The 14,108-nt window shown below is 50.7% G+C and overlaps 1 protein-coding gene across 1 annotated transcript in view; it reads right to left on the bottom strand.

The window, feature by feature from the left end:
- Positions 1-13,023, bottom strand: part of EHD3 (EH domain containing 3) — a 29,786-nt gene extending 16,763 nt beyond the window's left edge. The window contains exons 1-2 of the mRNA XM_024552615.4: positions 12,100-13,023; positions 2,542-2,718 (exon numbers count right to left, since the gene is read on the bottom strand). Of these exons, the coding sequence (XP_024408383.2) occupies positions 2,542-2,718; positions 12,100-12,326 (404 nt within the window). The 5' untranslated portion in view covers positions 12,327-13,023. The remainder of the gene's footprint in view (positions 1-2,541; positions 2,719-12,099) is intronic.
- Positions 13,024-14,108: the final 1,085 nt, after the last annotated feature.

A 14,108-nucleotide genomic window follows, 5' to 3' on the forward strand; every position in this document is an offset into this window, starting at 1 on the left:
ATAAGAGCAGGGTGGGCTCCTGACCCAACAGGACCAGTGTCTTTTTTTAAATTTAAGTTTATTAGGGTTAATAGCATTATGTAAATTCCAGGTGTCCAACTTCATACAACAACACTCCATGAGAAAGGAGAACACGATGTGGAGAGAGGGACATGCGCAGAGGGAAGACCCCCTGTAAAGAAGGAAGCAGAGGTTAGAATTAGGCTTCTACTAGCAAGGAACACCTGGGGCGACCTGAAGAGGGAAGAAGTGAGGGAGGGTGCTCTTCTAGAATCTTCTGAGGGAGCACGGCCCTGCCCAACACCTTGATTTCAGACTCTGTCCTTCAGAGCTATGAGATAATACATTTCTGCTGTTTTAAGTCACTGAGCAGTAATTTGTTACGGTATGCAAGTAGATGCAAATGCAGCACGGAATGAGAGAGAGCATGCACGCCCCATTTAGGGGTTGGGGGAAGGTACACATCAGTGAGGTGAGAACAGGAAGGCTGGAATGGCCAGAGATGATGCTAGACAGGGAGGAGGCAAGGGCCAGATCACAAAGGTCTTGAAAATCACATTGAGAAATCTGGATTTTTTAACGAGGGCGGTAGAAACCCATTGGAATGCCTTAAGCAGAAGAGTGACATGATCAGATATGATGGTTGTCAGCATGTCCAGTTCAGTTCAACAAATATTTAGGGGGTGCCTGCTATGTGCCTGGTACTGTGCCAGATAATGGGGGTAGAACAGTAAGTGACACAGCCTCTGTCTTCTCCAAGCCCATGGTTCCCATTATGCCTGAGGCCCAGCCACATGCTGCTCCTTAGGTTCTATGGCACACGCCAGTATTCTCAAATCCATCCCGTATTTTGCTGAGCTGGGTTTCTGTCTTCTGGTAACCTGGTTGTCACGTGCATGGGGCTGGTGTTTGGGGACGGGGCTGTGGGTGAGGCAAAACCCAGGTCAAGCACATGGAGTAATAAGGGCAGGGTGATGATGATGTGCCTGACTAGGTGGGACACCAGGTCACAGGAGCCAGAGAAAAAGGGGACACAGAGCAGACTGGAGGGGGCCTGGCCAGGGAGGCAGGAGGAGAGGTGGGGGAAGGTAAGGGTGGAAGGAGCCTGCTGCTTATGATCACTATGAGGTCATGGTGACCTTCACACAAGCAGCTGGAATAGGGTGAAGCCATGTTCCACAGGCTGGGGGACTGGAAGTCAAAAGGAGGTGAAGCCAAGAAACTTGGCTGTGAAAAGAGAGAGGGTGAAAGTTAGTAGGACCTGCTGTAGGGTTTTCAAGAGGAGATATTTCCATGTGGAGGGGAGGGACCAAGGGAGGATGAAGTTCAGGGTGAGGCAGGAATTAGACCTTGTGAGGAAGAGAAGCCACAGCTCTCTGTAGCACGGTGGTAGGAAGTGAGGACTAAGGCAAATGAACTTATTTATGCGCGGATTTTGAAAAGCCAACTGGATGGAATCTGTGGACCCTGGTTCCCATTTTCTCTAGAAGGGGAAGAAAGACCCTCTGCCAAACGAGGAGGTTGAGATGACCGGAGAGTGCTTGGATTCCCACAGAGAAGGACAGGGAGCTGATGAGGGACATGCCATAGGCTGGCTGAGCTGTGGTCCTTGCAATGGACATGCCAGGTGGATCCCCAGCCATGGTCAGTCTAAATGCCCGCCATCTCAGCCATCAAATGCTCCTGGAGAAAAGCACAGACCTTCCGAGTTCTGGCCGCAAGGTTTCTGTTATCCCATTTTACAGATGGGACAAGTGAGACACAGAGAAGTAATTTGTCCAAGATCCATGTGCTATTTGGTAGGATTTGAACCCAGGTCTGTCTGAAGCCAAAGTCCATAGTCCTTCCCTTTATTGTAAAGATCTCCAATCAGAGAAAGAAGTTAAAAAAATTTGAATGCAATACTCATGAAAAATGGGGTGTGGATTTATAGACAAAGTGCAATCAGAGGGCATTTTAGTTAAACAGAATAATTACAGGAAGATCTGGATCAGCATGTGAAGCATTCCCTAGAGCTTTCTCTGCTCAAGTCATCCCGATGACCCTGCTGTCTATAGGCTTTTACTTGTCCAAGAGGAGGGGAAGGTGACCTGTCCCAGGCCACACAGTGAGTTTTGTAGGAAAGTCAGTGCTCAAACTCAGGGCTTCCATCTTAAGTCCAGGGTTCTCACCACCGAGTAAAAAAAATGTCCAGGAACAGCAAAAAGCCTTCCTCTGCCCCTGTCCAGCTGGATGCAAATCCTCTCTGTAGTACGGGCAAAGGCTGGGAATGCTGTCTGTTTTTATTGGCAGGAGGTGCAGATAGAGGGGATGTGATTCAACCTGCTTCTTGGTCAGGAGGAGTCAGCCTACCATTTGCAGCTCCCACACCCCTAACCTATGGGGACTGACTCAGTTACATTCCCAGCAAGTTAGGGACAATCAAGAGAGACTATAGGTATAGAAAAGGCAGTGACCCTCCTAAGACCCTGTTCTTTCCCTTCTCATACTCCAAGAAGAAGAACAGGGAACAGTCAGGGTGTGTGTTCCCACTGCACTCACCTGTTCAAGAAGGCATTGCCAAAGGCGTTGAGCTTCCGGAAGGGTTTCTTAGGATCCACCACCAGGGCGTTCCCGGGGATGATCCCCTCCACCTCGCCCTGCATGACCGCGATGAAGGAGTCAGTGGTGGGCTCGGGCCCAATCCTCATGCCTGGGAAATCCTGTTCCAGCAGGTACCTGGCAGAAGGGAGCACAGTCATAGGCAGGGGTTCTGCTGGTAGATCAATGCTGTGTGTCTACCACAAGGCAGGTGATGATGTGTGTCATGGGGGAAGGGCAGATCTAGAGCCATGCGATTTCATGGCAGGGAGAGGTGACCACTGGACAGGATTCCAAAGACACTGTGGGGAAGGTGGGATTGCAGCTGAACTGAAAATGCCAAATCTGTTCTTCTTGGTTCTTATCTTTTCCCCTCCCTGAATCAGTAGGAAAAAACAGAGCAAGGTTTGGGCTCAGAGCTAGAGCGTGGGTTGAAACTGATGGCTGCATAGAGTATTGCAGACTTCACCGCAGGTCACCTGCTGAAGGACCTGCACAGAGGCATGGCTACAATGAGACCATCTATGGGTTCTGCTAGCTTTCCACAGGTCATTATTCATTTACCTGGTTAGTCAGTCCTTTAATATAAAAATAGCTCATACGTGAGACAAAAACACAATCAGTGTGAGAGATACACTGGGAAAAGTGGATCCCCTCCTAGACTTTTGATCCACTCTCTAGGTGGCAGGTCCCTTTCTTTGCTCTTCTCCCAGACTGAGGATTGAGAGCCCAAGGCCACTACCCCTCTGCATTGCTCCCTTTGGAAGTCAAGAGCAAAGGCACATGATGAGCCAGAGAATGAAGAGAACAACTTAGAAGGACAACCGAGTCCTTTTGAAGAAGCTTAGAACAGCTTTGAGCCCAAATAGCATGAGTCTGAATTCAGGGCAGGAGCCCAGAACTCTATAGGGTTGGGACTGGCCAGAGGAGAGTCCCAGGGGCATCTTCCAAGACCAGGATAGACACGAAGCTAAGGAAAGTATTAACCAACAATCACAAACTCATGCAGTGAGCCCTCACTATAAGCTGAGAACCTCCAAACTTTGAAGGCCCATGCTCAGAGGGAAAAATTAGGAGAAGAGGCCAAGTCAGAGACTGTTAGTTGGGAAGAGAACCTGAAGATCCCCTGGATCAGTGGTCCTCAGCCCCAGCTGCCCAGCTGAGCTACTGTGGAGCTCTACCTAATGGTGCCTGGGCCACCCCCAACCCCAAAGGTTCTGACCTATCTACTCAGCTGGAGCCCTGGCCACTGGCCCTTTTCAGGAGCCCCCAGTCGATCCTAAGGTGCAGCTGGGGTTGACAACCCTCTTGTTTTATTGATAATATCTCTGACACTCAATAGCATTTCCGCATGCCAGGCATTATACTGATCTTCTGGGGGACATTATCATCTCTGGGTCTCACAGCAGCCCTCTAGGTAGGTACCGAAGAAACCAAGGCTTGGAAGGTGTATGTGACTTTTTCCTCATTAAACAGCTAATAATGGAGTTGAAACCCAGACCTGTATTAGTCTGACACCAAATCCTTTGCTCTTCAACTGTCTTCTACTCTGAGGAAATCACTACCAGAGAGAACCAATCAAGACCCCACAGAAGGTCAGGGCAGAGCTGGGACCAGGGGCCATGTCTCCAGGCCCAAGTTCTCTGTCCATCCTGTGCCTCCCCAAGGTGCACCTGGAGCAGGGTCCTGCTCCGTCCACAGGGTGGTGGCCGAGGAGACTCGCTGGCATTTCTTCTGGCTCGTGGACATCCTGCTTGTGCCTCTGAGCCATCAGCTTACTCTGTGGCTCAGGCAGTTTAAGTCAGGTTGCTATGGGTCCTCCCCAGGGAGCCAGTAGAGAAGCTGCTGCCCAGGAGGCCACCCCCGCCACACACCGAGGGTTTCACGTTGCCTTGGGAAGCCCTTCATCTCCCTCCAGGATCCCAGCCCAACAGCCTGGGTGTGAGGGCAGGATTTCCTTCATTAGAGGACCATTTTGAAATCTGGCACTTGGGCTATGGATGAGGATACATCACAATAACTGCCCACTTGGACAGCATTTCCTGCTTCCTCGATGAGCCTTCTCCTTCAGGGCCCACGGGAGAGGCAGGGAATCTCAGCAGCCCGGGGCCGCAGACCTGCTTTCTTTAACTATGAGGGATATGACCTTCAGAAGGCACTGGGCTTCTCTGAACCTCAACACCTTCCTCTATATCCTGGGGGATAAAGGTTCCAATTTATCCAGCACCTGTGATGTACCAGACACTGTTCTAGATTTTCTATGGATTATCTCATTTCATCTTTACATCTACTTTGAGGGGAGTGTGATGATCCTTATTATCTAATAGACCCACCTCATAGGGCGTCCGAGGATTACACTAGTTACAAACACTTAACACCAGTCCCTGGTACCTAGATTAGCATCCCATTTTAAAGAGGAGGAGACAGAGGATAGATAATTGCCTCAGGTTATAGAGCCAGCAAATAGCTCAACTAGCATTTGAACCTGGCACTTGGATCTGAGAATCACACTCCTAACCACTGCATTTACTGTGTCCTTTCCTGCCTTAGGTCTCCTCTTGACCAGGAGATGTAAAACGGCTGAGCCCCACGTGAGACTAGAATGAGGAATGGGACAAGAGGGCCTCAGGGGAATGAGGTTTGGCAGGACGCTGTCCAGGGCCCAGGCCTTGGGGGAAAGTTTAGGCTCTGACACCCACAAACCCAACAGTGTACTCATCTCCGAACACGGCTGCCTGTGGGGATCACAGCGAGGCCTCCATGAGTAGGGTGTGGTGTGCAAAAGCTGTTGCTACCAGGTGACCAGAGCAGGCTCCAGGCCCACTGGCTCTGAAAGGACATTCTTGGGACTTAAAAATAGTAAAGCCGGACTCCCCTGGGAAGAAGTTCCATGAGAATACACACCATGCCAGGGAAAGCCCAACTATTCTGTCCGCGTGCCAGGAACACCTGCCCCCGTGAGCATGTGGGGAGAAACCCTGAGCAGGACCCTGGAGGGGGGTGGCAAGTGTGAATTCTGACGCAGGAGGTGGGTGGTGGTTATGATCAAAGGCTTGCAGGAAATCTGACAGAGAGAGAAGTGGAGAGAAGCGATTCTGAGGCAGCTTTGAGAATACCCAGCCTGAACAGGGCCAGATGGCAGTGATGAAGTGTCCCGCTGACCCAGCCGTCTCAGATTCCATCCCCAGAGACGTGCTGTGCTAGCTGATGATCAAAGAAAGGGTGACGCTTCCCAGCATAACAGGGTCACTTCCCGGGATGTCTGGAGCCTCAGCCTGGGTCTGCCTGAGCGAGGGCCTGGAGGCTGGGCCTGCTGTCCTGCCCGAGACCAAAGCCACATGATCCCAAACTTGCCGACCGCACAGGGGCTGGAGAAACACAGAGTCCAGCAGAGCCATCAGCCCATCCAGGGACACAGTGGGGCCACACAGAGAACAGGAGCTGGGTAAATTCTCAGGGACATTTGGGTATGGCTTGCAGCATCGAGTGCCCCTTAACAAAGCCACCACTGTGTCCAGAAAGGACAACCTATCGAGGGATCTCATCACTGCTTCTCTATGGGAAGTGATACAGATCGCCTCTGTTGCCAGGCAAAACCATTCCCACAGCAGGAGAAACAAAGGAAAGTTCATTCAAGCCTGGGTGGGAACGGCGGCGATGAGGACACGCAAGGACAAGGAGGGACCGCTGAGTGGCAGGTGCTGTTCTGGGGCCTTTACCCAAATTATTCCACTGTGTCGGTCCTACCAGCACTGCGGGAAGGCAGCATTATTTCAGTGTTGTGGTGGAGTAAATTGAGATGTAGGTTTCCCAAGTTAATGGCCAAGTGAAAATATTAAGCAACTTTGAGAGCTAAAATAAGTAAATACTAAAATCATAAAACAAGTGTCAGAAAGTCCAACACAATTTTGATGTTTTTTTCTGCATATTTTCTTCAGTAAATTACTTCATGACATTTCCCTCATTGTGTGTGTGTGTGTGTGTGTGTGCGTGCGTGTCCTGCTGGCCTGGCAACCTGAACATGTGGTCTGCTTTACTGGTGACCTAGGCACCCAGGGTAAGACACAGCCAAGAATCTTAACTCAGTCAGCTTCCAAAGTACCCGTCTGTACTCTGAGGCAGCCAGACCTCAGACCTGAGTCCCCAGGGCAGGGAACAGACGGGCCAGGCTCCACAACAGTGCTGCCGTGGGCTGGCTCAGTCGGGCGATGCACCTTCACGAGTGGCTCTTCCATCACAGACATGACTTTGGACATGTCACCCAACAGCCCACTGACTCAGTTTCCCTGGTTTTTAAAATGGGAATAATACTTAGTTTCTAACTATAGTAGGTCAAAGGGACAGCATGAAGGTTGTGATATGACATCCATGAGCTTGGGAAACACAAAGCCTACCCCAGACATGTGCTCATATTGCAGAGACACTAATTAGAGAAAACAAACACCGCCTTGTTGTCTGTAAGTACTCACTGCATTTCTTTCTACACAGTCTCCAAATCCAGGCCCAGTGACTCCTCCGCGAAGCCTTAACTGGTTCGTTCTGTCGTCCCGAACCTGACACCCTTACCTTTAGTAGACCCTAAAGGCACATATAACTTTCTATCTTGTATCATAGGTATTTGCGTTATATCTTAGGTCTCTCTAAGCCTTGGGTACTTTAGCTTTAAAACAGAGTCCAAACAATAATACTTGCCCTGTCAGCCTCACGGGGTTTTAGGGACACTGTAAAGCACCCCAGAGGCACAAAATGAAGGAGGAGGTGGCAGAACCCCAAAGGTGGAATTGAGGTCTGTGTCAGCCCCCACTGTTCCTGGGGCACAGCAGCCTCTGCCTCGGGAAGAGGTGACTCCAGCACAAAGGAGACGAGTGGCCACACTGTCAAGCCTCCTGCCCATCCACCCCTCAGCACTGCCCACTCAGGCTCCTCCTCCAGCCCTCCCTGCACACGCCTCCCCTCCCCACTCATCCCCAATTTGGGCAGTGGACAGGGGCTTCCCCACCTCCTGAGGGCCAGCCCCTTAGCCTCTGCTTAGAGATCAGCTAGAAAGAGGAGAGGAAATGATAAAGCCCCAAGCAGAGTGCCTGGAACAGAGCTGCAGCTACACAGGTTCTTTCCCCTCCTGCTCCTGAGAATGACCCTGTGAGGCAGTTGTCACGATTCACAAGATAGAGATAAGCAAACTGAGGTTCAGGAGGGTTAGATCTTGGTTACGAGTCTCTTGGTTAGTATCTGCTGGACCTGGATTCTGCTGAGCAGGCTGTGTTCTTTCCATGGCCCTGTCCCCATGTCAGCGGTTATGAGATGGAGCCCTTTCTCCAGAGGTGCCACTTCCTCCCGTCAGTGCCCCTCCTGATGACCTCCACACCCTTGACTTTCAAGGCAGCAGGCAGACCCAGCCTCACTTAGCGACCAGCAGGTCAGAGCCCTGACAGGAAAAGGATGTCCAGAGCTCAGGGTGGACAGGACAGAGGTGTTGCAGGGACTGTGCCTGGCAGGACAGACCTGGCAGAGGTCAGTGGGTCTAGCTGCAAAGGTGGGCCCTGTGTCTAGGCCTTCAACTTTGCAGATGACCCACTTTCCTGGGGCGGACAGCGATGCTGTGATGCACGGAGTGAGGCCTGGGCGGCGGGATGCCAGGGTAGTGATGGGAGATGGAGCAGCCACAGGTAAATGCTGAGTCACCTTTGGGGGGCATTCAAACATCCCCTGAAGAAATTGGGGAGGTTGAAAGTGTCAGCTGAGTACAGCCCCCACTATGTACTCATCCTTCAGTGTCCACGTCATGCTATAGAAGGGCCATGTGACCCTTGAGATTGGCCCAGACCTCTCTGTGCACAGATGCAGGCAGCTCGGCTCTGGCAGGCCCAGGCCTGAGACCCAACACTCCCCCCCGCCCTGGTCCTGTACGTGGCCTGCCTTACAGCGCCTGAGAGCACTGGGCCTTCCTTAGCCTCTGAAGCAGCTGGCTATTCACCTCCAGGACTAGCGGGCCAAATGCTGCAAGGGAGGAGGGACTGGAGGCTGCATGCCAGCGAGAGGATGCGTGAAGGGAGAAAAAGAGCAGAGGCAGGGGGAAAGGCTGCCAGGCCAGAGGCACACAGAGCTACTGTACTCCGAAGAGGCAGCCTGTGTTGGAGGGAGCAGCCACCAGGCCCATTTATTGTTTATTTTATTACTCTGAGTTGCCGGGCTGTAGGCCAGGGAAGTTATTTCAGGCAGAGATCATGGCACATTAATTAGTTATTAGAAGAATGTCCTTTTCTGCATGTTCTTCCTGAGAAAAGAAATAGACCCTGCGGCAAGTGCATGTAACCGAAAGTGGGTGGGCACTCCAGAGGCCAAGGCCAAGGCCAAGGGCTGGGGAAGGAAGAGGCAAGTCTTTGTTCCTGAGAGAAAGGTCCCTCACAGGTTCAGGCCAGGGATGGAGGGCCGTTCACGGAGCTCAGGGCAAGTAGTGGGGAAGGGGGAGGGCAGGGGGCGAGGTCGCCCTGAGAGCTACGCCTGACACACCGTTACCCCAGCGGAGCCTTGGAAAGGGATGTTGTACCAACTTACCCTCTTGCAAAGCAACTCAGAAATATGACTCTGAATACCAAAATTGAAAAGCAAAATAAATGAATAAACAGAAACAACTCTGTATAACCTTTGGCCTCGTGATTTCACTCCTGGGAATCTGAGAAAACAGTCAGTCTGTGGAAAAATATTATGCACAGAGATATTCCGAGTGATTCTACAATAGCATAAAAATTAGAAACAACCTAGAACATTCAAAAGAAGTAGACTGGTCCAATGAATAATTGCATACACATCGAAATACCACGAGGCTCTTAAAAATAATGCTTACAAAGATTTTTTTTTAATTTACATGAGGAATGCTCACGCTTTAAGTGAAATAAATCAGCATACAAAATTACATTCTGATGTGATCTTAACTGTGGGAAACGATAGCTAAAAATACTGGAAATATATAGATTTATATGTATATGTGAATGATATTTAAAGTGGTTTTCCTTGAGTTGTGGCATTATGGGTGATTTCTTTTTCCTTCTCCTCCAATTCATTCTTCTCTGCATTTTCCAATTTAAAGAAAATAACTGTTCAGTGGATTTAATGAGAAGGAAGGAAAATATGTAATTTGGTTTGGGAAAGCTTCCCCATGCTGCAAGCCCTCCTACCCTGCTGGCACACTCTCCCTCAAAGGCAGACAGCTTCTGATGCATGAGCTAAATTCAGTTACTGACATGAGTGGGGAGAGAGAACTCTGGTACTTGGAGGATAAGAAAGAGGAGGGATCTGCCTCTCCCAGCCTTCCTGTTTCCCTCAGATAACAAATAATCTCTGGCAACTTGACCCTGCCACTTTCCCAGACCCAGTTACCAGCCAGCATGACTCAGACAAAGCCAGGAGAAGAGTCTCAGGCAAGAGGCAATTAAACCTGACTGCTGCTCCGATAGCCTCTTCTGTCCATCCCCCCCCCCCCCCCACCCCAGGGACATCTGCCTTTCCCCACCTTCCCTCCCATTTGGCAAACCAATACTGGGAACCTCCTGTGGCTGAGACCCCAGGTGAGGCCCCAAGGAGCAAAGGCACGGTTGTAAGGGCTGGTGTAACAGGAAGGAGAAGCTCTGAATTACCAAGTGTGTCCAGAGGGCCAGGGAACGCTCTGCAAGGGCAGGAGCCATCTGTAAAGGGCCCAGCCTTCCTGGGGGGCATGATCCGGGCCGGGCAGAGGACACAGCCTACAATGAGACCTTGCACAGAACCCAGGCATCTCTAGTGTCTGTGGCAGCAATGGGTGTTTAATAAAATAAAGGAGATGGCTTAGATCAGAGTTCTCACCCTAAAGTCCAAGGTGGCCCTTGGGCCCACAAGATTATATGTAAATCTGGGATTATGTGCATTAGTAGGTCCATAGCTTTCGTCAGATTTTCAAAGGAGGAGCTGACCTTTTAAAAAGTCAAGACGCAATGGGTACGATTCAGAGCTAAGGACTCTTACAGTTCTAACTATGTAAGAGAGTCAAAAGCCAAGCAGCCCATCTACCTCTCCTGCTCCCCGACCTGGGCACCAAACTTCTTAAGAAATCACTCAGCCTCTCAGAGCTGCTGAGCCCGAGGCTATCCATCCAAGGGAAAACTTGATGTGGCATTCTGTTCAGACACACCCTGTTAGCGTGGGGCATGCCCTGCTTCCAGAAGGCTTGTGTTATAAGCTTAGCATTAAGAGGAAATTTATATCTAGAAGACCAGTAACCAGACTGTTAACTTTGCTGCTTTTCTTGCCAAACAAAGAATAGTGCTCTGGTGTTACAGGTTCTCAGTAAATGAATGGAAACAAGAGCACCCCCGTTTTAAATCCTGCAAGAAATGAACACCGTTGACTTTTTTGGCCATAGAAGCCATCACTACACTGTAGGAGCCTGACTCTCACCACAGAGGACCATAAGTACCCTCAACAGCTTGGCGATGGCTATAAATGAGGCCAAGGAAAATGGCCTGGCCTTGAAGGTTGTGTGGACTGAGGACTGGAGAGAAGCCTGTCTTTTAAAGATAAGGATTCTCATCACTCAAGTGGACAATATGTGGACCTTTCTGAATGTAGGGTGGACAAGTTGACTTCCTGAGGATCCCTCCAGCCCAAGGATTCTGTAATTCAAGAGACTGGCTGACACACCTTCAAAGTTACAGGCCTTTAGCCAAGCATCTACTCCCATGCATCTCGGACCAGCATCCCAAGTTGGCCTCCCACCCAGTGAGATGACTCTGGACGATGTGTTTAACCTCTCTATGCCTCAGTTATCTCACCTGCTAAGTCAAAGGGCCGGATGAGACCATCATCAATGTCCCCACCACCTCTAAAAGAACTTTAATATTATTACTGAGCCACTAAGATCAAAAAAGGGAAAAGATAAAAATACATTTTGTTTCTGAATACTGCTTCTATGCAGTGTCCAAGAACTCTATGTAGGAGCTCTGCTCAGAGAAGGAAAATGATAAAAGAAGGGTAAGTCACACTACCAGGCAGGGGGGGGCCACAGGGTCCCCAGCCCACCTCTTCAGCTGCAACTCTAAAGACCCCATGTGAGTGGCTGAAGGCTTTAAAAGGCAAGGGAAGTAGAACTGGACATAAAGGGCATGTCCCTTAAAAAGTGAGGGTGTAAGACACCCCCACAAGCATAAAGTACTCTTAGAACCAGGGAATTTCTCATTTGTGCCTCCTAGGCTTTGGTTTCACCATCCATAAAATGGGAAGAATAATAGGATGGCTCTGAATCTTAACACTTTAAACTGACCACCCAAGCCAAGGATCTAAGTACGGGGTTGGGGGGGGGGCACTGCGTAGGATGGGACGGGGGACCGGCAGTGAAATTGTGGGGTAAGCTTTGGACAGATGTGCAAAGATTTCTTCAGAGCCCACAAGTGAAGACGGGACTCAGTGTGGAGGGGGCACCAGGAGTGAACGGGGAGGCATAAGCGCTGGGTGGCAGGGTGGGACTGCCCAGGTCCTGGACCGGCTCACCTGATGAAAGTGGTCTTCCCAGTGGAGTACTGGCCCACCAGCAAGACCATGGGCTTGTTGTCAAAGTCGGCATCCTCCAGGGCAGGTGAGTGAAATTCGTGGAAACGGTAATGCTCTTCCAGAGGTAGAAGCTTGCTTTTGTAGAGTTTCTTGAGCCCCTCGCTCACTGTCTGGAAGACCTCGGGATCCTTCCTCCGGCGGTCGTCGGAACCCAGCCAGCTGAACATCGCGGCTGCTGCTCGACCCTGCGCTCACGCAGCCCCAGCAGGAGGGCACCGAGTCCCGTGTCCCGGTGCCCTTGGCTCCTGGGAAAGATGCCCCGCAGGGCGTGTCTGCAGAGCTCAGAACTGCGCCGCCGCCTCACTCACCGGAGAGCGGAGCTCTGCCTCACCATGTCTGGGGCTCGCGGCTCGAAGGTCCCTGGAACACCTCCCGGGGCGGAGAACAAGCTCTTCTCAAGCTCCTGCGACCAAGCCCAGCCCGTACTCATCCAGCAACCGAGGACAGAGGGAGGAAAAATACCGGGGCTGGGCAGGAGGGTTGCGATCTTGGAAATTAAAGTCAAACCTGTAATTAAACTGCCAGATGCTGGGGTTCGCAATCTCCCCGCTAGACTGCCGCTGCTCTGACCCGGGTACAGTTAGGTGCTTCGGCTCCGCTCCTGCCCAGCCGGATGGCTCAAGGGATGCCACGGCCCTGCCCAGCTGGAGGACAGCCCAGCATCCGCATCCGAAGCCCGCAGACCCCGGCACGGGTTTAAATGCCAGCGGTGCAGGAAGCGGACTGCTGGAGGAAGTCCCCGAGTACTGGCAAGGCCAGCCTGGCCAGCCTGTCCCGGCCAGGAGAAGCTAGGCAGGGCGCAGCCATGTTTGTGGGCAGATGCTCCGCTGGGGACCCGTGGCTGCTGCCTGGGAAGCGAGGGATGCTGAATCCTGTGGGAACCCGCTGGTATTTCAGTCCCGGCCTCTGGAGGTTTGATTTCGGAACAGCGCCCTCTCCGGGACAGCTGCAAAGATAGAGCTGACCTGCTCATTCTTTCCGCCTTTAAAAGGTCTTCCCTTTAGTTACTGAGTTCCTTAAGAAGACAGGTATGCTAGTATTTGGGAATATTTTTCTTGGTGTATGCAAAGAAAAGTTTAATACCAGGTTACATAAAATGACCAAAACTGTGAGTGCCCAAACTTTTTGCTAGGTCTAGAGTGAAGTCAAAACCATTCCCATTCATTCATTCCAATAAAACAAAACAAGCAACATCCCTGCAAGTATTGAGCTGGTATTGTGGGCTCACCAGTTTTGGTGACTATGGATACAAAGTTGATCGCAGAGATTAGCACATATAGACTCTCCCTTCCAGGAGTTCCATCCAGGACTGCTTCACAGAAGAGACAGGAGCCAGGGCCATGGGATCACAAGAGGGAAGAGGGATTCCTTCTGTCTGGATAATTTGAGGAACGCTTCACAGAAAACATGACTGAGCTGGATCTGAAGTGATGAATCTACAGAGAAGAGAGACAACATCCAGACAGAGGAAAGGGCATTGGCAAAAGCATGGAAACACGGAAGAACTTGGTTTGGTGAAGGCAGAATGAACAATTTCGCTAGGGTATAGCGTTCAGGAGGGTCGAAGGGAGTGTCTGAGGCCAGAAAGGTTTTGCTTGCCAAAATGGGTGTCATATATGGAACCAAAAATAATGTTATTACTAATCACTGCTAGCGTTAAGTGCTCACCATATGCAGGGGCCTGGGCTGCATTCTCAGTGAGCATCCTTCCACTTGACCTTCATGGCAGCCCTGTGAGACAGATCTTATTATCTCCAGTAGCATACCAACAAGAATGGGGATGGAAACAGTTGGCCAGGTGAAGGCAAAAGGAGTGCATTGTCTGTAGGAAACTTTAACGCAACAATAAAACCAACTCAGAGTCAGACTGCTTTATATTAGCTCCATTCTAAGCTGTGTCAGTGATAAAACCCTGCTCCCTGCCAAGGCAGATGGCTCCTATACACTTC

This window comes from Desmodus rotundus, chromosome 5 (genome assembly GCF_022682495.2).
Source record: "Desmodus rotundus isolate HL8 chromosome 5, HLdesRot8A.1, whole genome shotgun sequence".
NCBI lineage: Eukaryota > Metazoa > Chordata > Mammalia > Chiroptera > Phyllostomidae > Desmodus > Desmodus rotundus.